The 27948-nt window shown below is 39.9% G+C and overlaps 1 protein-coding gene across 1 annotated transcript in view; it reads right to left on the bottom strand.

The window, feature by feature from the left end:
• MYO1D (myosin ID) overlaps positions 1 to 27948 on the bottom strand; it is a 348817-nt gene that overhangs the window by 143522 nt on the left and 177347 nt on the right. The window contains exons 17-19 of the mRNA XM_068530137.1: positions 14412 to 14635; positions 10689 to 10833; positions 9697 to 9801 (exon numbers count right to left, since the gene is read on the bottom strand). Coding sequence (XP_068386238.1) covers positions 9697 to 9801; positions 10689 to 10833; positions 14412 to 14635 — 474 coding nt within the window. The remainder of the gene's footprint in view (positions 1 to 9696; positions 9802 to 10688; positions 10834 to 14411; positions 14636 to 27948) is intronic.

Here is a 27948-nt window from a genome sequence, read left to right as displayed (position 1 = left end):
AAGTGCTTTTGCTAACGGAAAACACTGGCTACATCATTACTCTTTGCTTGGAGAAAATGATAGGGAGGAAGGAAGGTTGGCCGATGCTTATAAAACCAAGACAATTCAGTTACATCTATCCTTAGTCTCTGTATGAAGTGGAGTTACTATTTATATCTCTCTTATTAAAAGGCAGAAGTTTTCACTTAATAATTGGAATGTTTTAATAATTTTAAGGACAGCTGACTTGTAACTTTTAGACCATGGATGCTTGTCATGAAAAATATACTTGCTAAAATAGCTGTGTGGAATGCTGTGTTTTTTAAACTTATAGTTGAAGCTATGTTTAGCAAAAGAGGTTGATTTTACTTATTAATCTTGTGATAATAAATCTACTGACTATATCCTCACTAATGGAGCTCTAATTAACTGAGCCAATATCAAAGGTTATACAGATTGTCTTAAAATTGGAAGTCTATCCAAAAGCTACTTTCCTTATAAAATAGCTACAAATAAGTTATCAAAATAGTCATTAATAAGACTAACAAATTCACTTCAAAACAAAGTAAAAATCTCACATACAACTGTAGGATTTCTTTTTTTTTTTTTTTAATGCAGGTTAAGAAACAGCTTAACTAATTTGTGGTAAAAGAAATCGGAACAGTGGTTGCCTTTGGTAGTGGTGGGGCTTGGCTGGGAAGGGAGCTGAGGGAGCTCTCTCTCGTGATGGAAATGCTTTGTATCTTGATGGGGTTGTGATTTACACAGGCGTATGCACTAGTCAAAGCTCAGTGAACTGTATACTTGAGATCTGTGCATTTACCTGTACATAAATTATACCGTAATACAAACAAATGCATGAACAGAACAAGAACAATGTAGAATCTCAGATATCCAGGGCAGGTTTTTATTTATTGCCTTACTATCTCATGAACAGTACTCCTGTGTTCCAGCCCGCCTGAAAGCTCCTCGAGGGTAATGACCGTATGGTGCCTTTTTTCTTGTACCTCACAGCCCCCAGTACAGAAGTGGGCAACCTGTAGGACTTAGTACATCCTTGCTGATCAGTGGGTTTTGAGAGCACTTTTTTTTTTTTTAAAAAGCTTGTTTTTACTTTCTTTTTAAAAATTATTTATTTATTTATGGCTGCATTAGGTCTTCATTGCTGCGCGCGGGCTTTCTCTAGTTGCGGCGAGCGGGGGTTACTCTTCATTGTGGTGCACGGGTTTCTCATTGCGGTGTCTTCTCTTGTTGCGGAGCATGGGCTCTAGGTGCGTGGGCTTCAGTAGTTGTGGCTCACGGGTTCAGTAGTTGTGGCTCGTGGGTTCAGTAGTTGTGGCTCACGGGCTCTAGAGCATAGGCTCAGTAGTTGTGGTGCATGGGCTTAGCTGCTCTGCGGCATGTGGGATCTTCCCGGACCAGGGCTCGAACCTGTGTCCCCTGCATTGGCGGGCAGATTCTTAACCACTGTGCCACCAGAGAAGTCAACAGGCTTTGAGAGCACTTTTAATCCCACAGGATAATTTCAAGAAGTCTTCTTCCCTACATGAGCCAATCAGTGTTGACGACAGGAACTGTCTGGCTGGAAAACAGATGGAAGACGGCTGCAGCACACTGCGGAGGCTGCATTATGTAAGAAAAGCATCTCCCCAGTGGCAAGTGAAAGCACAGTGGCTCAACAGCTTCAGTCCCCACTGCCCAGTTGGGTCGTGGAAAAACTTCATGTCTTCACTGAAGAAAGAGCAACCTCGGACTTCTCGCTTTTTTATTTCTGAGGCTGGCAGCCATTTTATTCGTCAGCTGTCTCTGTAATGAAAAGTTCCCTAACATGGCATGTACTACATAAGCACACAGATTACTGTTTTGTTATTTTTTATTCTCCTTGTTGAAATTGTTGGGATTTACTTGTACATTTTCTTTTCTCTCATAAAGTATCTTTTCCATGCATTAATTTAATTTTTCCCTTCGGAGTCTAGGTCCCTGGAGGGCAAGACTTTGACCAGCCATCACTATAAGACTCTGCACACAGAATGCCAACAGACCAGAGAAGCTGTCCTCAGTGGTTCCGAGTCTGTATTTGCAATGACGCGTTGCTTGGTAGTAGCTACCCTTCTAAGATCTCTTTTATTTCTTTATTTACTTTTATTAAAAAACTTTTTTTTTTTTTGGCTGCCCTGTGCGGCTTGTGGGATTTTAGTTCCCCGACCAGGGATTGAAACCAGGCCCTCAGCAGTGAGAGCGTGGAGTCCTAACCACTGGACCGCCAGGGAAGTCCCTAAGATCTCTTTTAGACTCACAATTTCATTGAGAACCGTGTCTTTTTATTACCAGAAATCTAAAGATGGGATTGAGCTTAATTTTTTCTACATTTTGAAATCTAGCACCCGACTCCTATTAACTGAAAAAAAATTATACTGGTAAGCATTTACTCAAGTTAAGTAATTTGATAATTTTTTTCCCCAAAATTTACAATGTGCATTTTCAAGCACTTTAAAAACTGCTGATGACATACAAAGGAATGACATGAAGTCCTCTGTTACAATAGGAGTCTGAGACTGGTAGATGGGAGTTGAGATAGATAAGAAACTAAAAAGTGAAAGTAATTTCATAGAAAGAAAAACATAATATAAATAAATATAAATATAATTTCACATAAAGAAAACAAAACTGGATAATGGGTTTGGGAGAAAATGTATGTGTGTGATGCTACAGAGTGCTACTTTGTTAGAGAGTCAGAGAATGCCCACATTTGCAGGTAAATCTTTTCCTAACAGACAGAATTAACCACAGGATATTTTTGTAAATAAGTAGTTAACAACTTGCTGATGAGGACGGTTCAATTTTAGATTTGGGTAATATTTAAATCAAGATACCAAGCACTAAAAATTTCTGAACAACTACCATGTCATGTGTCTCAGTGACTGAAAGGAAAAGGAAAGCAAAACAAAACAAAACAAAAGAAAACAACGAAAGAACCAACTAAGAACCTTCCCCTTAGTAGACTAGAAGGTATAGTTGTGATACAGTTAACTAAATTAGGATAGGTAGGGTAGGATGTAGTGGAATATATTGCTATAGGTAGGATATAGCAAACTAAACTTCAAGTTTTAGTTTGAATTTTATTGTCTTCTCCCCTTTGCCTCATAGTCTTAGAAATCAGTCCATTTTCTAAACATTCCTTTACACAGAGCATATTTTCCAGTCTTCAACTTGACAAGACAAAAATGGTATCTGTAATTAAGAGAAAAATAGAGTCTATGTGGTAAAGTAATAACCAGTCTTGGTAGTAATTATTTACTTCACATAGCAACGGTTTTTGCCATAAAAGAGAACTGGCACTTGTCATAAGAGTTGAAACAAGGTGGTTGCAGAGCTTCTACATCAGCGTTTTTCTAAGTTGTTTTGCACAACCCTAGCCTTGTGCAATGCTTTGTGAGAGACAGGTTTCCAAGTCAAGCTGGTTTGACGAACTGCAAACACCCCCCTCCTCCCTCACCGCCCCCCCCGCCCCCGCCCCACCAGTGGTGTTCAGATCCCACGGATACATCAAAGGCTCATAGAATTCTGCACTTAAAAAGCATGTTTAACTGTTTAACCCAGCCTTTCCCAAACACATTTAGTTGTGGAACTCTTTTAAAAAAACAAATTCATATTCAATGGAACATTGGTTTGTGAAAACCCTCTAGGAGAACACTAGTCATTTGTATCCATCTTAGAATATGGAAAACGGAGAACACCTAAAATAGAATCTGAATAACAAGTAAAAGTAGGGCTCCTCATCTTTTGTGAAGTCACGCTGAGAAATATATGAGTGTGTTGCAAAAGAAAATGAAAAAAACAAAACTTGTTGCATAATTTCACAAGGTCACACAAGATTCAGAAAAACAATAGGCAGGGTGGTAAAGTGGAGGGTATAGCTCTTCTTATGATGTGTCCATGAGTTAATCTGGAAACCAACAAACAAAAACCTAAAAGCAGCAGTTCCACTGAAGCACTGTTTAGAAACATTTCATTCTTTTTAATGTAGAAATGTAATTTCTAAAGAGAACAGGTCAAAAGACTTTACCTTGAGGTTTAGCAACTCAAATCATCCTTAAAGCATGAATCAAATGAGTGGGAAGGACATTGATGTAACGAAGGAAAAGCTTTGAGTTGCAAAACTTAGCTCAATCAAAACGGCAAAGACAAATGTCTTACATACACATGTGAATTTGTAAATTCAGACTTACTTAAAGTAGTTCTGGCATAGGGACACAATTTTTGTTCCTCTTAAATTCATAATGTAAAAGAAAAACTAGATCACAGACTCAGTGTTAGATAAGATCTCATCTGATGTCTTCTATTACCCAAGCTAAAACCCTCAACCAGAGAAAAATCCCTATCACTTGCTCTTGCCTGAACACTTCCAGGGATCTGTCTGTAGGTTTCATCAACTGCACAGGGGGCCGGAGATAAAGTTTCCCTGGAGTCAGACCAGGAGAGGACACATTATGGGCGCAACTAACTATTTACACAGGTCTCCGACCTTAAAGGACATTTCATAATTGTAGTTAGTGGAAAGTGGCTGTTTCGAAAAGAACCAAAGCATAAAGAAGAGGGCTTTAGTAAAATCATGTCAAGTTTCCCTCGGTACATCCTTGGGGATTGAAAAATTTCTAAAGATGACATTATCTAAGCTATAATGTGAAGAAGTACACTGTATTATTTTGCATGGAACTTAGAAATACAGAAGCATGACTAAAATGTTTTCAGTTTTTATGCAGTAGGACCCAGGGAGAGACATGCTGTCAGACATCAAATTGTTATCCCTAGAAAGACAGAACCAGAGATGCCAGGCTTTTCTATAGCAGATGATGTAATTCTCAAAACCATCCAACTCTCTCTGATCAGTTGTTCTGATGACTAATTTGACTTCCCAGATATCTTGATACTAGAAAGGAAGGTATCCTAGATAGTAGATAAATTCACTAAATGAATTCACTAAAATGGTACATTCCTTTGTCAAATTCAAAAACTGGCATCATGGCTTATACTGTTTTGTGTGGGTGTGTGCATCTGGTTAGCAAAAGTCATTTCTTGGTTGTCTGATCAGCTCTAGGTATACTTATAAAATAGAGTTTCTGGATCTAGGAGTTCAGAATTAGACTCTACACTTTGGTAACCACCCCAAGCTACTGCCAGCAAGCTTTTCTTGGAGACGTGTATTTCATTCTAAGTTTAAAACAAGCTGCTATTTTGTTAAAAAGTCTGTATTATACTGAGTTGATCTTTTTTCCATAGAATATTTGAACACTAATACCCATTAAATAATAATTCCCCATTACTTCCTCCCCCCAGCCCCTGGTAACCACCATTCTACTTTCTGTTTCTATTAATTTGACTGTTCTAGATATTTCATGGAAGTGGAATCACACAATGTTTGTCTTTTTGTGTCTTATCACTTAGATAATATCTTCAAGGTTCATCCACATTGTAGCATGTATTTCATTCCCTTTTTTTTTTTTTTAATGGCTGAACAGTATTCCACTGAATGGACACACATATTCTTTATTCATTCATCTGTTGACGGACATTTGGGTTATTTCCACCTTTAACTACTGTGAAGAATGCTGCTATGAACACTGCAGTACAGTCAATTATCTTTTAAAGAGATTTAAGCGATAAGAAAAATTTTAGGTATTTACCCATGCAGCTACCACTTCCCTTGCTCTTCATTCTTTGGGGTATGTCCACATTTCCTTCTGCCTGAAGGACTCCCTTTAACATTTCCTATGAGTGCATATCTTCAGACATGCCTAAAAAAGTCTTCATTTCACTTTGGTTTTTGAAAGATACCCTTTGCTAGATACAGAATTCTAGGTTGACAGGTTTTTTTTTTTTTTCTTTCAGTAAAAAAAGTTTTAGGGTTTCCCTGGTGGCGCAGTGGTTGAGAGTCTGCCTGCCAATGCAGGGGACGCGGGTTCGAGACCTGGTCTGGGAAGACCCCGCATGCCACGGAGCAACTAGGCCCGTGAGCCACAACTGCTGAGCCTGCGCGTCTGGAGCCTGTGCTCCCAACAAGAGAGGCCACGATAGTGAGAGGCCCGCACACCGCGATGAGGAGTGGCCCCTGCTTGCCGCAACTAGAGAAAGCCCTCGCACAGAAACGAAGACCCAACACAGCCAAAAATAAATAAATGAAAATTTAAAAAAAAAAAAAGTTTTAAAGTTGGTGCTCCACTGTCTTCTCACTTGCATTGTTTCTGACAAAAAATCTGATGCATCCTCATCTCTTTCCTGTCTCTTTTCTCTTTATCACTGGTTTTAAGCAGTTTTTTGTCATGTTGTGCCTTGGTATAGTTTTCTTCATGTTTTTTTGTGTTTGATGTCTGTTGATGAGTTTACAGTTTTCATCAAATTTGGAAAAATTTCAGCCATTATTTTTTCAAACATTAAAAAATTTTCCCTCCTCTTCTCTCTTACAGAGACTCCACATGCACTTATATTAGGCCACCTGAAGTTGGCTCATGGCATCCTAATATTCTGTTCTTTTGGGGAAGCATCTCCCCCCGCCCCCCCTACCCCATGTATTTCATTCTGCTGGACCACCAGGGAAGTCCATGTATTTCATTCTGGGTAGTTTTATTGCTACAGCTTCAAGTTTACTCTTCTGCTGCATATGTCTAAACTGTTAATTCCATCAAGTGTATTTTTTTTAAACATCAGACACTATATTTTTCATTTCTATTCAAAAAATATACATATTTTATTAAAACAATTGTTTTAATGACCTTGTCTGTTAATTCTATAATCTGTGTCAGTTCTGGATCAGTTTGATTGATTTTTCTTCTCATTTTATAGTTTCCTGCTGTTTTGTACGCCTGGTAATTTTTGATTGGATGCCATGCACTCTGAATTTTATCTTCTGAGTGCTGGATATTATGTATTCCTGTAAATATCTGAGGGCTTTGTTCTGGGACACTGTTAGATTACTTGGAAACAGTTTGGTTCTTCTGGTGATTTGTTGGGTGGGATTAGGGCAGTGTTTAGTCAGGGCTAATTATACCCCACCACTGAGGCCAAGATTCTTGTTAGGATTCTATCCAATGTCCCATGAATCATGAGGTTTTTCCAATCTGGCTGCAGAGACAGGCACTACTTGCAACCCTGTGTGAGCACTGGGTATTGTTACCTTTAATTCTTTGGGTGGTTCTTTCCCAAGCCTTGGGTGGTTTCCTCACATGCATGTGCTGAACTACTCAGCTGAATACCTGAAGTGGACCCTCTGAAGATCTCTGGAGTTCTGTGCACTCTCTCTGCTCTGGTACTCTGCGCTGCAAACTCTAGCTGTCTTAGTATCTCCCAGCTCGCAGCTCTGCCTTGGCCGCCCCCTGCTCATGCCACAGACCAGAACTCTCTCCAGGAAGTAAACTGGCTAATTGTAGGGCTCATCACTTCATTTGTTTCTCATCCTTTGGGGATCACTGCCTTTCCTTGCTGGATGTGCACTGTATTTTTTTTTTTTAATATAAGTTATTTAATTGCAAATTTATACATTTTAATTTTTTTTTAATTAATTAATTAATTTATTTATTTATTTTTGGCTGTGTTGGGTCTTCGTTTCTGTGCGAGGGCTTTCTCCAGTTGCGGCAAGCGGGGGCTACTCTTCATCGCGGTGCGCGGGCCTCTCACTATCGCGGCCTCTCTCGTTGCGGAGCACAGGCTCCAGACGCGCAGGCTCAGTAGCTGTGGCTCACGGGCCCAGTTGCTCCGCGGCATGTGGGATCTTCCCAGACCAGGGCTCGAACCCGTGTCCCCTGCATTGGCAGGCAGATTCTCAACCACTGCGCCACCAGGGAAGCCCTGTATTTTTTTTTTTAAATTGAAGTATAGCTCATTTACAATGTTGTGTTAATTTCTGCTGTACAGCAAAGTGACTCAGTTATACACATATAAACATTCTTTTTTATATCCTTTTCCACTGTGGTTTATCCCAGGATATTGCATATAGTTCCCTGTGCTATACAGTAGGACCTTGTTGTTTATCCATTCTACACATAATAGTTTGCATCTACTAACCCCAAACTCTCAGTCCCTCCCTCCCGCATGTGCACTGTCTTGAAAACCACAGTTACACATATTTTGTCCTTTTGCTTTTTTAACCTTTATCCTTTCATTCATTTTAGTAGATACACTGTATTCTATTGTGTACATACATGATTATTTATTAATCCAATCACATACTGATGCATACTTATGTTTTTTCACCCAGTTTTTTGACTGCTACAATGTATGAAACTGTTCATATATCTATCTTTGGATATATGTGTAAATATATTGCAGGATAAATCCTGAGTTATGGAATTCCTAGATAAAGTGGTCTGTGTATTTTATTTTATTTATTTTAAAAAATTTATTTATTTATGGCTGCATTGGGTCTTCATTGCTGCGCGTGGGTTTTCTCTAGTTGCAGCGAGTGGGGGCTACTCTTCATACTCTTCGTTGTGGTATGCGGGCTTCTCTGCAGTGGCTTCTCTTGCTGCGGACCTTGGGCTCTAGGCGTGCAGGCTTCACTAGTTGTGGCTCACAGGCTTAGCTGCTCCGTGGCATGTGGGATATTCCCGGACCAGGGCTCGAACCCACGTCCCTTGCATTGGCAGGCGGATTCTTAACCACTGTGCCACCAGGGAAGTTCTGGTCTGCGTATTTATTGTCCATTCAAAAGGACTGTATCTTATACTCCTACCAACAGCATTTCCCCAAACCCTTGAGAATACTGGTTGTTATCAACATTTTAAAGTTTGCTAAATTTATAGTTGAAAAATAATATTTCACTATTTTGATCTGAATAATACTGCAATTATGCACTTTTTGAAGATGTGATACAAAACACCTCTAAAATCACCTAAATCTGGACCTTTGTTATAAGTAATTCTTTGATAATTTTCTTAATTCTTCCTTTGGAATATTGGCATATTTATGTCAATATCATTTCTGGGGTCAATCTAGGCAATATTTTTCTTAAATTCACCCATTTCATTGGTATTTTAAAATTTATTTGCATAATTTTTCAAAATGCTCTTTTACAATTATCTCAATTTTCCCTCTATTTTTTGAAAACAAGTGTTTTAAGGTTTTAAACACCAACTATATCCCTTTCCTTCCACTTTCCAGCTTCCATATTTCCCCTTGCTCAACTGCTCTCATTCCCAGGTAAAAAACAGTCCTCATGTGTCCTGCTTCAGATACGCAAATATAGTCATAGCACATAATTCCCCTCCACCCCACTTCCAAGTCTCACTATGTCCTTCTCCCTTTTCCAAATTACGTTTTCTCCCCGTTCCCTGTTTTTTAAAAAAATCATAATAAAACATGTATAAAAAGTACTGAATGACCGTTAAATACAAGCCAGACCAGTATGCTATAGACAAAGTGCTATGAAAGATACATGCAATAAAACACAAATCCCTGACCTCAGGGAGATTCCCCTTCTCCTGTCTTAAAAAGAAATGGCTACCAAAAATATTCACTTCCCTAATTAGTCTTTATAGCCTAACCCCAAACTTGTAGTTACTTCAGCCATTCCATCAATGCCTCACCATATATATACAGGTAGAGCTCACTGATGATGAAGCCAGTTATGTACCTATTGTTCTGTTTTACTGTGGTCATAGCTAAGTCAGTTTCACCTGAATCAGACTTTTCTTTCCAAGGAGGTCTGTTTCAAGCTTGCCTTACCTTACGGACATGACAGGAAAAGAGGACGTTCATGTATTTGTCCTTCCGTTTCAGTTCGTTCGCAACGGGGACGAATGTGCCTGAGGTCTGAGGTGTATCTGGCTTCTGAAAGATCAAGGAAACACGATAAAATGAGTATGCTTAACATTTTGTTTTTTTTAAATTTATTTATTTTTGGCTGCGTGGAGTCTTTGTTGCCGCGCTCGGGCTTTTCTCTAGTTGCGGCGAGCGGGGGCTACTCTTTGTTGCAGTGCACAGGCTTCTCATTGGGGTGGCTTCTCTTGTTGTGGAGCACGGGCTCTAGGCACGCGGGCTTCAGTAGTTGTGGCACGCGGGCTCAGTAGTTGTGGCTCGCGGGCTCTAGAGCGCAGGTTCAGTAGTTGTGGCGCACGGGCTTAGCTGCTCTGCGGCATGTGGGATCTTCCCAGACCAGGGATTGAACCTGTGTCCCCTGCATTGGCAGGCAGATTCTTAACCACTGCGCCACCAGGGAAGCCCTGCTTAACATTTTAGATGAGAAGGCAGTCTTTTACTGCTTTATAACTCTACTCACATAACTTCACACATGTACTTTTTACCTCCCCATCCCAGATGATAAGCTACTGAAGGGTTATTATAACACCAATGGTCCTAGAATATTTTAAAAATAAGGAATGGGAGAGAGGATGAAATCCAGCTTCGGAGATAATTGATACAAAGGTGGTAATTAAAAATAGTTGCTCACTTATGCAAGGGAAGGTTTAAATGATCAAAGCCAGATTACTGAATGTACGTAATTCATATGGCTACAAGACAGAGAACTCTATCTTTAAAGTGAGGGAAACGTCAAATATCGTACACTGAGAAGCAATAAAGTCTTTTAGTTTAGTATCTCTCATAGAAATTTAGTTTCTGAAGGTGTCTTAGTCTTTCTACAAACACTTGGAGAAAAATCCTTCTCTTTCTTTGTTAGGGGAGCAGGAGTGGATTCCACTTTGTCCTCCTGGACTTACCGAAGCAAGATAGTTGCCCTCCCAGGCCCTCTGGAGCCCAAGGTCAGCCCTTTGGCCCTTCAACATTTCTACAGCTGCAACCTTTGCCCTAACCTGGGGCAGGTCTGAAGCAGGTATGGTCTTGATGAGCTGGGATGCTCTCCATCTATAAGTAAACAAGCAAAATGTATGAGACTTTAGAAATCACATCCCATTCATTCTCAAAAATAACAGAAGCAGCCATTAAATAGAATTAAATTACTTGCGTGCTACCCTAAAAAAAGTAAAATGCCTCCAAAATATACACAGAACATGTTAAAATACACATAGTTGTATGTGGACAGAGATTTTTTGTAAAACTTCCTTTGCTGTTTGCGTGTTTTGGAAGCAACCAGAATTTAGTGATATGTGGACTCTCTTATATCTATAGTTAGGGTGTAGGAACTTCGGATTCATCACTCATTCATTGAACAAATGTTTTCTAGGCACGTACTAAACTCCAGATGCTGTTCTAGGGAGTGGAAGCACAGCAGTAAACAAACAGATGAAGGTCCTTTCTGCTAGGTGCTGATAGTCTAGAGAGCAGAGACAGACAAGATACAAACCAATGCCTAAATACACAGGATGGATGATGTGATTAGTGCTATGGAAGAAAATAAGGCAAGGAAAGGGGGACAGGAGTGCCGCAGAGGGAAGGACCAGGGAGCAGGTGTTAGTCACAGAGGGTGGTCTGGGAGGCACCCCTGATGAGGATATGTGAGCAGGAAGTGGAGGAGCCAGCTGTATGGATACTTGTTCCAGGAAGAGAAAACAGTGAGTGCAAAGGCTCTGAAGTGTGAGCTGGTTTTGTGTGTGAGAGGACAAGCAAGGAGTCCTGTGAGCTGGAGCAGGGGCCTGGGGGAGGGGAACAGGAGGGGGTGTCAGAGGGAGAGCCGGGGCCAGGATCCACAGAGCCAAGGGGGCCCTGTGCCTGGTCAGCCTCTCCCCTCTTCACTGCCCACAGTGGCCCAGGACAGGGTCCACAGCTGACTGACTCCAGAGACCCATGGCAAACAGAAGCACACACTTCTCATCCTGATCAAGCAAACTGCCATCTTTAAACACGTGTAGCCGACAACAGCTGCCGCCGGAAACGTGAGCAGCCTTGACCACATGAAGAAGCTGGGCGTGAGGAAGGCTCCCAGCCTTCCCAGGATGAGAAAGAATTACTAGGAGGAGTGGGAGCGAGCTTAAGTACGATTAGACACACACGGAGATGTTAGAAGAAAACAAGACCCCACAATCACAGCAAAATCCTTTAACACACTTCTCTCAGGATTCCACAGATCAAAAATGCAAGAATAAATTAAATATGATACAGTGACTAGACCAGGGGTTGGTAAACTACAGCCTGTGCCAAACACGGCCCATAGAGCTAAGAATAGTTTCTACGTGTTTAACCAAACAAAATAAAATATGTGACAAAGACCATATGGAGCCCACAAAGCCTAAAATATTTACTATCTGGTCCTTTACAGAAAAAGTGTGCCTTTGAACTAGATTAACACAGCTGGCAAGATTCATTCAATGTGTGTGTTTGTGTGTGTACAGTCAAGACACAGAGCAGATGTATTATTTTCAAAATGCTCATTGACTATAAGCCCTAAGAAGGCTGGGACAGTATTTCACATCTTTCTTGTTTGTCACTGTATCCCTAGAGCCTAGGTCAGTGTCTGTGACACAGCAGGTGTTGAGTAAATACTTGCTGAATGAATAAACTGAATTTTACAAAAAATAATCAATTCTAGGCCATACATAAAACCTCCAAGTCTAAAAAAGAAAACTGTACAGGCTACAGTGCGACATCATCAAAATCAATAATTCTTTGCAGCCATTAAAAATATGACATAGATCTTTACTTACTGTGATGGACAGGTCTCCAAGACTTATTTTTAAGTAAAGTCATATAACCATACATATAGTCCTCCTTGTGGAAAAAAGAGAGGGGAAAAAACCCAAATGCATACACACTCACAGTATAAGCACACACTTCCATAGTACTTATTGTGTGTCAGGCACTATCTGAAATGCTTTATACATATTTACTCATAATCCTTTCAACAACCCTATGAGCAGGTGCTATGATTATGGCCCTTTTACAGATAAGAAAACTGAGGCACAGAGAGGTTAACTCATTTGCCCAAGGTTACACAGCTAGTCAGTGGCAGAGCTAGAATATGAACCCAGGCTCCAGGGTGTGTGTTCTTAACCACTGTATCATGCTTCTCTTATGTGTGTATGTGTTTGTAAGTGCATAGACAAAGATTTAGAAGGATACAAACTAATTGTTAATGAGTGGTAATCTTAGGGGAAAGAAAGAAAATGGGGAGAGACAAGAGGATGTGTGGAGGATTTCAACTTTATATCCTGTAAATTTTTATATTATGTCACTTTATTTACTTTAAAAAAATTTTTTTGGCCGCACCGCATAGCATGTGGAATCTTAGTTCCCCAACCAGGATTGAACCCATGCCCCTGCAGTGGGAGCACAGAGTCTTAACCACTGGACCTCCAGGGAAGTCCCTATGTCACTTCAAAAAAATGATCATGTATTCATGTATCATTTAATCACTTTTTAGATTACGTCAAAAATGCAGGTGACATGATACAATTCATGAAAAAAAATTTATCTGTGCAGTAAAAAGGCTGCCAAGATTTACAGCTAACATTTATAGTACTGTATGGGAGAATGGAGGGCTGGGGTGCTTTTGCTTTCAATAATGCTCTACTGTTTTATTTTTTTCTTTTTATGAGCAATCATTTTTTTAAAAGCAAATGAGATACATATTAAAGAGTTTTCCTTGCGTGCATTTTCTTTCTTTTGATATCTGCCATTCAATACATTGATTTACATTCAATACATCAATTACATCAATACGTTAATTAGTTCATGGTGTTCTTGGTGGAATACCATAAATGCCAAATGACCACATTTGAGAACCATCAGCTTAGTTTATGCGACTAGATGGCTGTGTCTAAGACATAGCTAAACATATCTGGTGCACGCTGTCAACAAACAAGCTCAAAAAGCGAGGAGAAAGGAGCTACGAATAACTACAAAGTCAGATTCAGGGCAGTTTATTAAAAAAAATGAAGATTAGCTGGAAAGGTATCAAATGTTACATGGGCGTTAATTAATTTATTTACTTATTTGTTTAAAAAAATAGCTTGCTCTGTAACAGTGTTTTCTGCCTTTTACTTTAAAATCACCTGGAAAACTTTAAAAAGGACCTCCGCTTGGGCTCCGCTCCCCAGCACCATTAAACAGGACTTTCTGGAGGTGGGACTTGGGCATCAGTGTGTTTTATAAACTCCTTGTGAATGTCAGGTGCGGGATAGAGAACCCCTGCTCTGAAAGGATGAACAGACTTCCTAGTGTGAGTGACGTGTGGTGATTTTAATAAAGTTATCTTTTTGCTAATAAAAGAAAGTAGAGACATCATGCCACTAGCTTATCTTAAACTTGGCTTGATTCAGGCCTTGTGGCATACTGCTGTCTACTGCTAATGGAAAAATAAATGGACAGTTCTATTATTTGGAGGGGTAGGCAAATGCCCTTTGAAAGTGAAATCTATGAAGGTGGAGACACAAGGTAAAAGCAACGTCATGTAGCAAATGGTGGAGCTAATGTCACGGTCTCAGATCTGTAAATTTATACAGCACGTGTACTGCCACAAATGGATGCAGCACATACCAAGTCCTTACCTATTAAAAATAGCCTGTAGGGCTTCCTCGAAACGGTAGAGCACTCTGGGAGGGGCTGGCCACTTCACGTGCTTGCCGTGGTCCCTCATGGTCTTGATGCCGTGGAAGCGTCTGGACACCTCGTGGATGTATGACTTCACTTTGTAGCGACGGTAGTATCTGATAATTGTCAGAGCTGCCTTGGTCCTCTTGTACCGCATACGGGCCAGGGTGCCCCGCCACACCTTCGCAATAGAGGGAAAAAAAAAGGAAAATGTTGCTGGTTGGCTGAGTAGTAGATCACGTTGAAATCACAGAAGCTCCTTTACTTAGAAGCTCAACCTGGCAATTTGTATGCGTCACAAAATCAGCCAGAGCATGTCAGTTCTGCCTGCCACCAACAGATGGCACTAGGAGTCACGTCCCTCATTTTGATTCAGTGTCTAGCTGTTCGTTATCTCCAAAGGAGGCGTGCGCGGATTCTGAAGCAGAGCCCTGTTCTAACTTTACGGTCGTGTAAAGAAGAAAGCCAAAATACCATTATCTTTGGATAAATATTTTAAGAATGTTGAAAGGAAGCAAGATGAGTCAGAACGCAAAGCCATCAGCATCCATAATTCTCTTATGAAACCTAGCTTTGCATAGATTATATACACATTGGCCACTAGTGTAATGTCACGTTGGATGTATGAACTGATTTATACGCAGTCTGTGCAGCCCCCCTCCCCAGGTAAGCTCCCAAGAATTTAGATGTATTCCTGGAGAAAGGGTAAAAAACAAATTACTAATACGAATCTGTTAAATTTTTTCAGTGATCAGAAATCAATCAGACATTACGTAAACGTCTCAGTGCCTGCTTTATCCAAACATGGTGAAGTCACAGATACTTATATTTTTTTCAGGACCCCTTACTTCTCAATCTCTCAAGTAAAAAGAAATTTGGTGTACTCTTCATTATTGGCTCTTCCCCTAAATACGCTTCCTACCACCAAACGTATTCTTTCTTCCACGGTATTTCCAGTATAAATCCCTTTCTTTCCCCTTCTGCTACTACAGTCCCAAGACCCCAAACTTCCTCATTGTTTTCTTGGATAAACTCCTCGTACACATCGGGATCACACTCCAGGTGACACTCACTGCTGCTACTTAAATGACTGTCCCAGTTCTTAGGTTGATGGTACTACTTCCCTCCCTGTCTCCGGCCTCTCGGGACCAAGATATTCAACCTCCAGTTCAAAGCCCACAGTATGGGTTCTCCAGGATCACTCAGGGTTCTTTTATTTCTTCTTAGATCCCCATCTGTGCCCACCACTTTCTCTCAGAAAAACTGGTATGATACCTCTTTTATTCAGCCATTTTAGGTTGGTCTTCATGAAGGCTCCTCAACAGGTACCATGTGCTTGCAAAGCCCTCCCTTTCCAGCCTGCTGTACAAATATGAGGAGGTCATCCACGGACCCCAAAGAGGAACTAATGGGTCAAGGAAAACCATGATATGTGAGGGAAACACGACACAGGAGCAATTTCGGATGAACCTGGAGCTCACGTATAAACAGAATATATAAAGACAAAGAGGCAGTGAAAAGTCACTCGTTGCTGCACGTGGCATCAGCACAGTAACTTGTTTTAGTCAAGATGCCTCGCTTCTTGTGGACGAATCTATCACGCACGTGGCTTTGTCAGGCCTTCACCCAAGTGCTAAAGTAAAGGTCCCTTCTTTAGTATCTTGAGAAACCGAAAGAGTACAATTAGAGGGTAGAAACCTGTGATCCAATTTTTTAAAGAACACACATTTTTAAAGTTTCATACTGTTTGTTGTTTTTTTTTTAATTTTTTTTTAAGAGGAAGGAAATAAGACCCCCCTGGAGCCACGTCTATATAGGAAATCAATCTTATAATTTTCAAAAAGTGTTTTATAAAGATTTTTTTATTAAAATGTTTTTGGTTAGACTCTAGTATAATCTGAAAAAAAAATGTATAAGTAGGTGCTTTTTAAGGGGTAGTTTTTTGTTTTTTTTGGACAATCTTTTAGATTTCATCTGTGTCCTTAGTTTATGCAGGTTTTGTGTAGTTGAAAAATCAGATAGCACAAAAATGCTATAAAAAAGACAGCAGCCCTTCCCCTGGCCCACCTAAGCCCACCTCCCCATCTCACAGTGCCATTTCATGCCAACTATTTTAACTGCTTCTTCTCGTGGCAGTTAAATACACATATAATTTATTTATATGTATACACATACATATACACAGTATACACATATGCTGTATAATACACATATACTGTTATTTCTTGGTGGATCCTTTGAGACCCTATCCAAATTACAGAAATTGGTGATTTAGCTCTCCTACCATCACTATTACCTCTCCTTTATAATCCCAATAATAATTACATCAAAAATTTAAAGTCAATAGTGTTTACATTATTACATCTGTTATATTAACTATATTATTTGGGAGAAAGGAATTTTGTGAGCCTGCAGTAATATCATCAACTTTATCAGAAGTCCCTTCGGCTTTATTTATTTTTCTAACATCAGAGAAAAAGTGGCAGTGAGAAACTACGGAGGCAAATGATTTCTATGCAAAAAAATGATTCATGTATTTTCCCTTATAATGCCTTATAAACGGATACGCTCCCCAGGACTTTGTGTGGGAGAAGGGCTGTGGTTGATCGTCTCATGGAAGGGTCTGAAGGTTGGAACTTAAGGTATGAGACAGATCTTCCCGTTTCCCTCTTTGTTTAAAGAGCTTAAACTGTGGGGTTTTTCAAGTCATACAAAGCTTACCTCCAGAGAGGACTTAGCCTGATGATAGAGTGTCTAAAGGGGGAAAATTAAATGTTATATTCAATAAGCAAATGCTTAATGCTTATTTGATTATGCCTAGAGGGGTTCAGCAAAAAACCAGGGAGCCAGAGGGGCCCTCATTCAACAATATGAACACTAAAAGTGGAACCAACCAGACATTATGTGCTTTAGGATCCGATGCAAGAGAGTGGGGGCTGAACCCTGAAGGAGACCTGATGGGATCTGGGAGAGGAAGTTATCAGAAGGTACAAGGCAGGGATCAGGCTGACGGAGAGGGCAAGCAAGTCATTTCTTAGGTGGAACCGAGGATAGAGGCGAACAGAGCGGGTGAATTGGAGGACACACTGAGGTATAAAAAGAGAACATTAGGGCCACAGGTCACACATCCCTGCTACTGAATTTTAGACACAATTCCTCTCTCTTCAGTATCTTGACCCCCTACAGTTAATTTTCAACACAGCAGCCGAGTGATCCTTTTTTTCTTTTTAAATTAATTAATTAATTTATTTTGGCTGCGTTGGGTCTCATTGCTGCACATGGGCTTTCTCTAGTTGCAGCAAGAGTGGGCTTCTCATTGCGGTGGCTTCTCTTGTTGCGGCGCACAGGCTCTAGGCGCGAGGGCTTCAGCAGTTGTGGCGCACGGGCTCAGTAGTTGTGGCTCGCGGGCTCTAGAGCGCAGGCTCAGTAGTTGTGGCGCATGGGCTTAGTTGCTCCATGGCGTGTGGGATCCTCCTGCACCAGGGCTCGAACCCGTGTCCCCTGCATTGGCAGGCGGACTCTTAACCACTGTGCCACCAGGGAAGTCCCCCGAGTGATCCTTTTAAGACCAAAGTCAGATCGTGTCACTTCTCTGCTTAAAACTCTGCCGCGGTGCTCCAGCTCCCCCAGAGTGAAAGTCAAAGTCCCTCCCCTGGCCCACAAGCGCCACATGAGTTGGTACTGTCACCGGCCAGCTCCTTTCACTGTCCTTTCCTGGCTCACTCCAGCCACACTGGGCCCTGCTCTACCCTGCATAGGCGTCCTGTCTCAGGGCCTTTCCTTCTGCCTGGAAGGATCTTCCTCCAGATATCACATGGCTATCTTCCTCACTCTCTAAGTCCTTGCTCAGCTGTCACCTTCCCAATGAGCCCGGCCCTGACCATCTATGGAAAAATTCCCCTTGTCCACCCTCCCCTCCTGGTACTCTCCACTCTCTGTACCATGCTCTATTTTCTTCTCTTGCCTCCGGCACTTAACACTCTATAACACCTGTAATTTACATATGATTGTATTGTTTATGCTCTCGCTCTACTGGAATTTAAGCTCTACTAGGCCAGGGATCTTTGCTTCTTTTGCTCACTGATGAATCTCCACTGCCTGGAACGGTGCCAAGGACATAGTAGCCACTCAATAGTATTTGTTGGGTCGTATGGCATATACCCTGAGAAAACCATATTTCAAAAAGAGTCATGTACCACAATGTTCACTGCAGCTCTATTTACAATAGCCAGGACATGGAAGCAACCTAAGTGTCCATCGACAGATGAATGGATAAAGAAGACGTGGCACATATATACGATGGGATATTACTCAGCCATAAAAAGAAACGAAATTGAGTTATTTGTAGTGAGGTGGATGGAGTTAGAGTCTGTCATACAGAGTGAAGTAAGTCAGAAAGAGAAAAACAAATACCGTATGCTAACGCATATATATGGAGTCTAAAAAAAAAAAAAAAAGGTTCTGAAGAACCTAGGGGCAGGACAGGAATAAAGACGCAGATGTAGAGAATGGACTTGAGGACATGGGGAGGGGGAAGGGTAAGCTGGGACGAGAGAGAGTGGCATGGACATATATACACTACCAAATGTAAAATAGATAGCTAGCGGGAAGCAGCTGCATTGCACAGGGAGATCAGCTCGGTGCTTTGTGTCCATCTAGAGGGGTGGGATAGGGAGGGTGGGAGGGAGACGCAAGAGGGAGGAGATATGGGGATATATGTTTATGTATAGCTGATTCACTTTGTTATGCAGCAGAAACTAACACACCATTGTAAAGCAATTATACTCCAATAAAGATGTTTAAAAAAAAATAGTATTTGTTGAGTGACAATGTTTTCAACTTCATCTTGCAAGCCTGATTTGAATCTTTTCATTTTCGCTGTCACGTTTTCCACTTTCAAGAACTCATCTTCATTCTCCAAATATCCCTTTTAAAAGCATGTTGCTCTTGTTTTACAAAAGCATCCTTCCTCTCAAGCAGATGAATTATGGTTTTACTTTTTATGCTGCTCCTCACATTGCATCTGTTACCTATAAATCCCCTCTTCTCCCATTTGTCTTGGTCTTGGTCTTTTGAGCTAGAGGCCTTGCTTGAATGTCTGGGGATCCTTGGCTGTCCATTCACTGAAAAGTGAAAAGCCACTTGGAAGCTCTGTATGTGTGCTTTGTGGGTGGTGGACTTCACTACAGGGTGATTAGGTGGGGACCAACCATCTGTGGGGGACCCCAGCAATGTCCGTACCTTAAACTGTTTTCTCATTGCTGCCAGAATTCTGATTGAAGGGGGGCTGGAGGAAATCTTTCGTATCTAGACTTTCGCTTAATTTACTTGATTTCAACATGGTGCCTGACCCCTCTCCTCCACTGGTGCATGATGTCCCCAAGCCCAGAGCTTCTCTGGTTCAATTTCTTCAGAGTAAACTTCTTGTCTTCTATCAGAATGAGACTGAGGTAGCTCGTCCAACTTTGTGAGGTTAGGAGAGTTGGATGCATAATTGCTCTCTTTTTAAAAAAATTAATTAATTAATTTTTTGCTGCGTTGGGTCTTCGCTGCAGTGGGTGGGCTTCTCATTGCGGTGGCTTCTCTTGTTGCAGAGCACGGGCTCTAGGAGCGCGGGCTTCAGTAGTTGTGGCACATGGGCTTAGTTGCTCCGTGGCACGTGGGATCTTCCCAGACCAGGGCTCGAACCCGTGTCCCCTGCATTGGCAGGTGGATTCTTAACCACCGTGCCACCAGGGAAGTCGCTATAATTGCTCTTTATACAGAGTTTCAACCATTCTACTCCTCCAGCTCCACCCCTCACCCCTACCTACAGAGGTACCTGGTCCTTCCCATCCTGAATCTTCCTACAGCCCCATGGTTGGGTGACCTGGCTTGCTTGTCTGCAGGCACTTAGATTTCAGCTTTCTCCACCAGCTTGGGAGACTAACCACATGTTCACTTACTTCCAAAATTATGTTGATGCCTCTTTTCTGCTGTTGTTTCCATTATGGTTCTATTTGTCCTTGTGGGTTTCTCCAATTTTCATCCCCTACTGCTGACTGAGGGGTTTTGAGAGGAGTAGATATAAGCACAGTCTGTCATGTCTAACCAGATGTTTTATAATGCCATCTTAATTCGACCATGTTTTCCTCTTCCTTGGTGGTCAGGCATTTCAAAGCAACATCTGTCAGTCATTAAAGTACAAGATACACTTTGCAAACGATGTAGGATTCTAGGTAACACTCTGTTAAGAAGTAGGTCAATTACATATCTTCAGTTTAGCTTCAGAAACAAACACAGGTCAGCTTTCTGTTTTTCTCTAGTTCTCCATGTCTTTGTTTTCTAGTCATTATGGGTGTTGGGTCTTTTCTGCCTGTTCTCAAACAGCTCCCTGTTGCCTTGAATTGGATATTCTCTTAGTTTCTACAACTGAAATCCTTCAAAATTCCAGCTTCCAAGCTTCCCAGGCCCTCCATGCCTAGGGACAACTTTTCGGAGAGGCATCTTTCTTCTATTTCTAGCCTTAAGTCCTCCATACAGTCATTCTGGCTGAGTTCTGACAGCATACGGTTGCTAAAGAGTTGTGGTGGAGGAGAATTTATTTAGGTACCAGGTTGAACTCTGAGCAAATTGTAAAATACACAAAATCTATCTTTGGTATCCATATACCCCATCATATTAAGAATACGACATCCATTTTGGAATATTTCATGACCGATTAACGAAGGAGTTATTTTAAAGGAAGGCCCCTCCTAGGAGTTATTTTAAACGAAGATTCAAAGACAGAAAAAATTTTCTGAGTTATTCCTCTTCAACCCAAATATCTCTATGAGGGACAAAATGAATAAAGACCTGATGTGCTATTTTTAAAATGCTAGTGCGGTACCCATGTTTTTACCAGAATAGCAGGTTAATATGTACCAAGAAGAAACTAAGACCCAGTGAATATAATTTGTAAGTTCTTAGCATAAATTTTGACACAAAATTCCTTGGTTTTACAGATAAATTAATAGCATTTCAGATGACCCAGGGGAGAAATTAAGAAATAATGAAATATACTAAGTGAAGTATGGCAGACAGAGAAAGACAAATATCATATGATATCACTTATATGTGGAATCTAAAAAAATGATATAAATGAACTTATATACAAAACAGAAACAGACTCACAGACTTAGAAAACAAACTTATGGTTACCAAAGGGGAAAGGTGGAGGGGAGGGATAAATTAGGAGTTTGAGATTAACATACACACACTACTATATATAAGACAGATAACCAACAAGGACCTACTGTATAGCACAGGGAAATCTACTCAATATTCTGTAATAACCTATAAGGGAAAAGAATGTGAAAAAGAATAGATACATGTATACGTATAACTGAATCACCTTGCTGTACACCTGAAACTAACACAACATTGTAAATCAACTATACTCCAATATAAAATAAAAATTAAAGAAAGAAATGAAATAACCAGATCTTCAGTCAATAAACAGATGTAAACTCTTCAAATAAGGAGACCCGTCCCCCGCCAAAAAAACAAAAAAAAGAGCATGTGTGAGCCTGATCATTATAAATTATCCTGATGAACTTAACTATGTGCGTGTGAGTGTAATTTAGAAATGATCACCCCTGAGCTTTACCTTGGTCTGGTAGACTAACTTGCCAAGTTAGTTGACTTGTGAACCTTCATTTGGGACTCATACATTTTCTATATGGCCTTCTCCAGATCCATTAGCCTAGAAATTCTTTAGTGCATACAATTGTTGCCTAATATGATGATGCTATAGTTTGACAACCTCCTTGTAACTGTAACTTCAAGAAGCAATCGAACCTCTTAGTCAATTATTGTCAGAAGACTAGCTCAACATTAACTCTGTCAAAACCCAAATTGCAATTAGTTTGAAGATAAACGAAAACAAAATTACTCCAGCTAACAGGTTAAGTAATTCTGATGGGCCTTTCAGGATTCAATCTTGTTCAAAAGTAAACTGCCTGTGGAGCTCTATTGAAGTGGTTGCTTTCTTCTGTTTGGTTAAAAAAATTTTTTTTTCTTAAGAGGTACAAAGTTGATAATTCATCTTCAAAAATCGCTCAGGTCAAGGCTATTTCAGAACTGCTTTTTGACATAGAACCTCAGGGTTTGGGTCAAGTGTTTGGGCATTTCAGTAGATCCAACGAGGCATCTGGGGATGTTTTAAGTTTGTGTGAAGACACCTGCTGCCATGTCCACCCCCAGATCCACTGTCATCCAAGACAGAGGTGGCTCATCAACCAGTCAGGGGACAGGTTGGGCTTTTATCTTATGTAACAAATGTTCTGACTTTTCTTCCTTTATGTCTAGCATCTAGAACATGCAGAATTCCTTAAAAAAAAAAACAAAACCCAGTAACCTTTGTTTCAGACGCTTGCAAATGATCTCAATTTTGAATGGTTCCCTAGATCTCTCAAAAACTCAGATAATAACTGGTATTTGAAAGGACCAGCCAAAGGTGCATCCTAACATTCTTTTCTATAGAGTTTCAAAAGTGAATTCTGGAACATAAGGCCTTTGAAATGTTCCTTGAAAAAAGGGTTCCATTTTCAGTAAGTTCAGGAAGGCTGCATACTGCAATTCCTTTTCGGAGATTCATAATGTACATTAGCATATTAAATAAAAGCTCTAAGAAGTTCTATGTAAGTAAACCTATTTTAACTTTGTTCAACAAAATTTTAAAAACATTTAAATTTTTTAAATTTAAAAACAAAATTTAACTACAGAACCCTTTGTACACAGATTACTCATTCATTTTGAAGGGGATCAATATATGCCATCCCAAAACATGCCATGGTGGCATAAGCATTACTGAGCATTTGTTCGTTCTATAAGAATTTCCCAAATTCCTACTGTACATTTGGTTTCTATCGGGGATATAGAGGAAAACAGGGGACACCTATGATATTCTAGGAAAAACCAAACATGCCTATGAGATAACTGGGAAACAACTACAACTGATGCCCTAAAAAGTGAGATCTGGTCAAAGGCCACAACAATGGAAACCTCAATGTAAAGAAGCTTGAATTCCTGTCACAGTGAGGCTCTTTCAAGAAGTCCAGCACTGTGAGAGGGACAGCTCCCTGTCTGGCAGGGAGTTGGGGTGGAGTGGAAAGAATCTTTCCCTGGAGAGGCCAGCATTCCCTACAGACTACTTTGCAGGCTTCAGGTGCTTCGGCTGTAAAGCAAGGATGTTACACTAGATGATTTATAAGAGCACACACTCATATTCTATCTTAACAGCTACTGATAATGAACAAAAATTTTTAAGTGTTAAAGGTTCTTTCTGATCTTAAAAGTGCACATGGCATTGACAACCACTATCTTTGATTTTCATCTGATTACTGTTATGACTCCTCAGACTAGGGAGAGAAAACATTATTTCATTATTATGTACTAGGCCTTATGCTAGACACTTGATATACATTAAAAATAGGTTTTTAAAGCACTTATGCTTGACATATATTTGTACGTTGCTGCTTTATGTTTCTCTAACTAATAATTCAACATTAAAAAAAGCAGGGAATACATTTGACATAAGTTTCTTGAAGTCATACATTAATATATTTTTTGCTGGCAAACACTTGGCTTTGAGAAACAGTCATTTTTCAGACCTAAAACCCTGCTTTTACAGAGGAATGTGATTCATATTCACAGCTCTTGCTAGGAGCCTGGCTCTGGCTGTAGGCAATGGGTGATGGTGCCAGCAGGGTTTTGTTGAGACCAGCGCTCTTCAATGTATCCCTGTACCCCGAATATGCTATCGGTTCCCAGTGTTCACACCGATGGTGATGTGCTTCCTGGGGGGGGGGGAATTTCAGAATGTTGGGGGAAAGGAAATAATTTGGAAAAGGCCCCTTAGATTACTTGGGTAAACATTAAATATGCTTCCTCTTTTTATTTTTCTGTCTTAGACTGTAATTGATGTAAGGTGAAACGGCAGGATAAGAAAAAGTACACTTACTAAGGACAGATACTTTTTCAACGGTTCAAATTTACACAAGTTGAACATAATATGATTAAAAAACTATGAAGATCATTCCTGGTCATAACTCAATGCCAAAGAGAAAAAAAAGAATACAACTGCGCTGTTGGGTGCATGATTTATCATAATAGTAGGCAACACACTATTATGATCAGAGTATTAAGTAGCTCATGCTGGAAAAATGCTGTGGTGAGACAGACAGAAATGTTACTATTTAGAGAAAAATCTAAACTAAAATGCTAGGTTTTCTCAGTGATGTTGAGGTTTTACACTTGTACACATAGCTATAACTATATTACTGAAAATCCTACCGGAAACACAACCTTGTACTTACAAATCTGAAAAATCCTACTACCTAATCTATTTCTTTCCCAAGAAATGTTTTATAACATAGTATTTGAAGACTGAAGTTTCTTAGTTATATATATGCCAATCAAGTCAGAACAGATTTAAAATGGATGTCAACAGGAATATAATTGATTTTTCAACTAATATAAATATAAATATAACGTGTATATTTTTATCAGTCATTTAAAATTCTTTTTTATAAACTGCATATTTCTATTTTTTAAATCCATTTTCTTTGGACTGTCTTTTATTGATTTGTATTGAGCTCTTTATAAATTAAGGGAATCATCTTTTTGTTATTAGCATTTTAAATATTTTTTCCAGTAGGCCAATGATCTTTTGGTACTATTTATGGTATACTACCATACAGAAGTTGTCTTTTAAAAAAATTGTGTGCGGTCAAATGTATTCATTTTTCTTTTATGGTTACATACATATTTTACACAAAACTGAGATCACATAATTATCATAAAGTGCTTTGCAATGCTTTTTATTTGATACATCAAGCACATTTTCCCATGTGATCAAATATCCTCCTATAATGTGATTCTGAATGGCCTCACAGTACTCAACCAGATACATGCATATAATTCAGTTAACCAACCTCCTACTGTGCGGTATTTCTGGTGTTTTCTGCAATTTAAAATATCATTTTAGGAGTATCATTGTACATATTCTAATTCTAGAAATAGAATTGCTGCTGCGACTCATTTACATTTCCAAATGCCACATACTAAAGTATTCATTTCCAAACTCTACCATGCGAAGAGTTAAAAAGAATTAACTAGATTTATATAGGATAACATATTGTTGCTATGGTTCAATTGCTTTGATTAGGAATATAAAAAATTCACTGGCTATTTGAATTTTTTCTGTTGTGAATTCTCTTTCCATTCCTTGTTTTTGTCCATCACATATTTGTAATTTTACATAATGATTTGTAAGGGCTTTTTATATATGAAATAAGCTAAACTTTTATTACATTTACAAAGGCTCTTTAGCATTTTGCCTTTTAACATCTCCTGGCCATGGTTATTGGTCCTGGCTAATAAAACATGAGAAGACATTTTCTAGGTGTTTCTGAGAAAGAAAATGTCTCACTCTTCAGAGAGAATGTCCAAGTACTTCTAGAAGAGATTTCCTTGAATAACGAAACGTGGCTTCTGTAACTGCTGGCAGCCATCTGGCAACCACAAGGGGGAGCCACACTGAGAAAGAAGATGACCCAAGAGAAGGCTTCCTGATGTATGAAATAAATCCCCGTTACACTCTGTGCCCGTCTGAGTTGAGTTTTCTTTTTACGCTCTCCCCTCCTCCCCTCCCCTCTCCTTCCCTCTCCTCTCCTCCCCTCTATTCCTTTCCCCTTCCCTCCTACTCTCTTTTTCTCCCCTTCTCCCTTCCTTGCAACTGAACACGTTGTGATACAATGATATTTTTTGAGAAACAGAAATTTTAAATGTTTATTCAGAGATATTTATCAACGTTTGCCCTTATGATTCTTCTTTTGCTGCTGCTAAACTCAGAAAGGCCCTCCCTACTTTAAAATCAATATGTGTCTAGGGACTTCATTGGTGGTTCAGTGGTTAAGACTCTGCCTTTCAATGCAGGGGCCGTGGGTTTGATCCCTGGTCGGGGAACACACATGACTCGGGGTGTGGCCAAAAATTTAAATAATAAATAAAAATAAATAAATTGCACATCTCTTAGAAAAAAACTTTAAATATGTGTCTATAAAAAGAATTTGTCTTGTTAAAATGTAAGTTCTATGTGGAGGAGTGGTCTCAATCACAAATAGGAGAGAGCCTTTATTTCACAATCACTTCATGAATGGCAGGAAACTGTGTCTACTCTAGTAGATTAACCATAATTAAAGATGTGTGAAATGCCCACTAAAGCTCTGGATTCTTTGAAATACAAATGAGTTACCAGCTACGGCTGATGAGTATGACAGGAGAAATGTTCTATTTGGATCAAACTTATGTGAGTGGAATGAATCTAAGTCAGATCCTACCTGGTCAGGCATTAAGAAGAGTTAACACTGGAAATCTTTATGAGGATGTCTCCTCTGAAATAGCTGCATAAAAAAATCACTGGGAAATAATCAGGAATATATAATAATCAGGAGATATATATATAGCCACACTCCCACCCACCCACATACATAAAACTACTTGACTGCAAAAGGCATAAGCTATAGTGAAAGGGTATATTCTATAGATTTTAATATATAAGTCACATTAAATCAGCATTTTCATACAAAGTCAGCTCAACCATATCTTGGATTTAGAGAATAATCAGACTGCTTTTAGAACGAACATCAGCGTTAGACTTGCCAATAAACAACTCTTTCTGTCTGTGAAATATTTTCGGACCATCAAACTCTACCCTTCTTTTTGGTCTTTTTCACTCATCTCAACTGGCTTGTGATCAATATTTCAGGGAACTCTTCCTTAGCTGCCCTCCAGGTATCCTTCCAGAAAACCTAAACCCAAATTCCAGCTGAAAACTTCACAGACAGAAATTCTGCTGCACTGAGCCTTGAAGAAAGGAATGTGCACCAGTATTTCAAAAAAAAAAAAAAAAAAAAAGTGACAGAAGCACAGCCGCGGCAGTGATACTGCTGAAAATGCCTTCCAAATGTTCACACCCTCTCTTGCTGCAGAGTTTTTTGCTTATGTAGTTCCCTCTGCTTGCATCTCCTCTCCCTGGACTTCTCCTAGAGTCAGCTCGTTCTCAATTTTTCGGTCTCACTTTAATGTCACCGCCTCAGAGAGGTCTTCCCTGACCAGCCCATTTCCCTTGTCCTCTGAATGACTGTCCCAATTCAGGCCTTCCTTTCCTTCATGCCTGTTACATAACTTATAATTATTTGTTGACTAAGTTTTTCTGTCTTACTCCTCAATTAGAATGTATGTTACATGAAGACAAGGACTATTTCTATTATATTCATCCCGGTGTCTCCAAAGAGTGCCTGGCAATAAACACATCTGTTGAATGAATGGATACTTATTGGCTTGAATACACTAAAGATCTTTTATTACAAGTTTAAAAGAAGACTTACTTATCTGTGAAGAAGGCCCCACGGAATGTTTGACAACCAAGTAACCTTAGGCTTTAAGAGCTCACTTAAGAGAAGCAGACAA

The sequence above is a fragment of the Eschrichtius robustus genome, chromosome 20 (genome assembly GCF_028021215.1).
Source record: "Eschrichtius robustus isolate mEscRob2 chromosome 20, mEscRob2.pri, whole genome shotgun sequence".
NCBI classification, from domain to species: domain Eukaryota; kingdom Metazoa; phylum Chordata; class Mammalia; order Artiodactyla; family Eschrichtiidae; genus Eschrichtius; species Eschrichtius robustus.
This window is presented reverse-complemented; position numbering and strand designations above follow the sequence as displayed.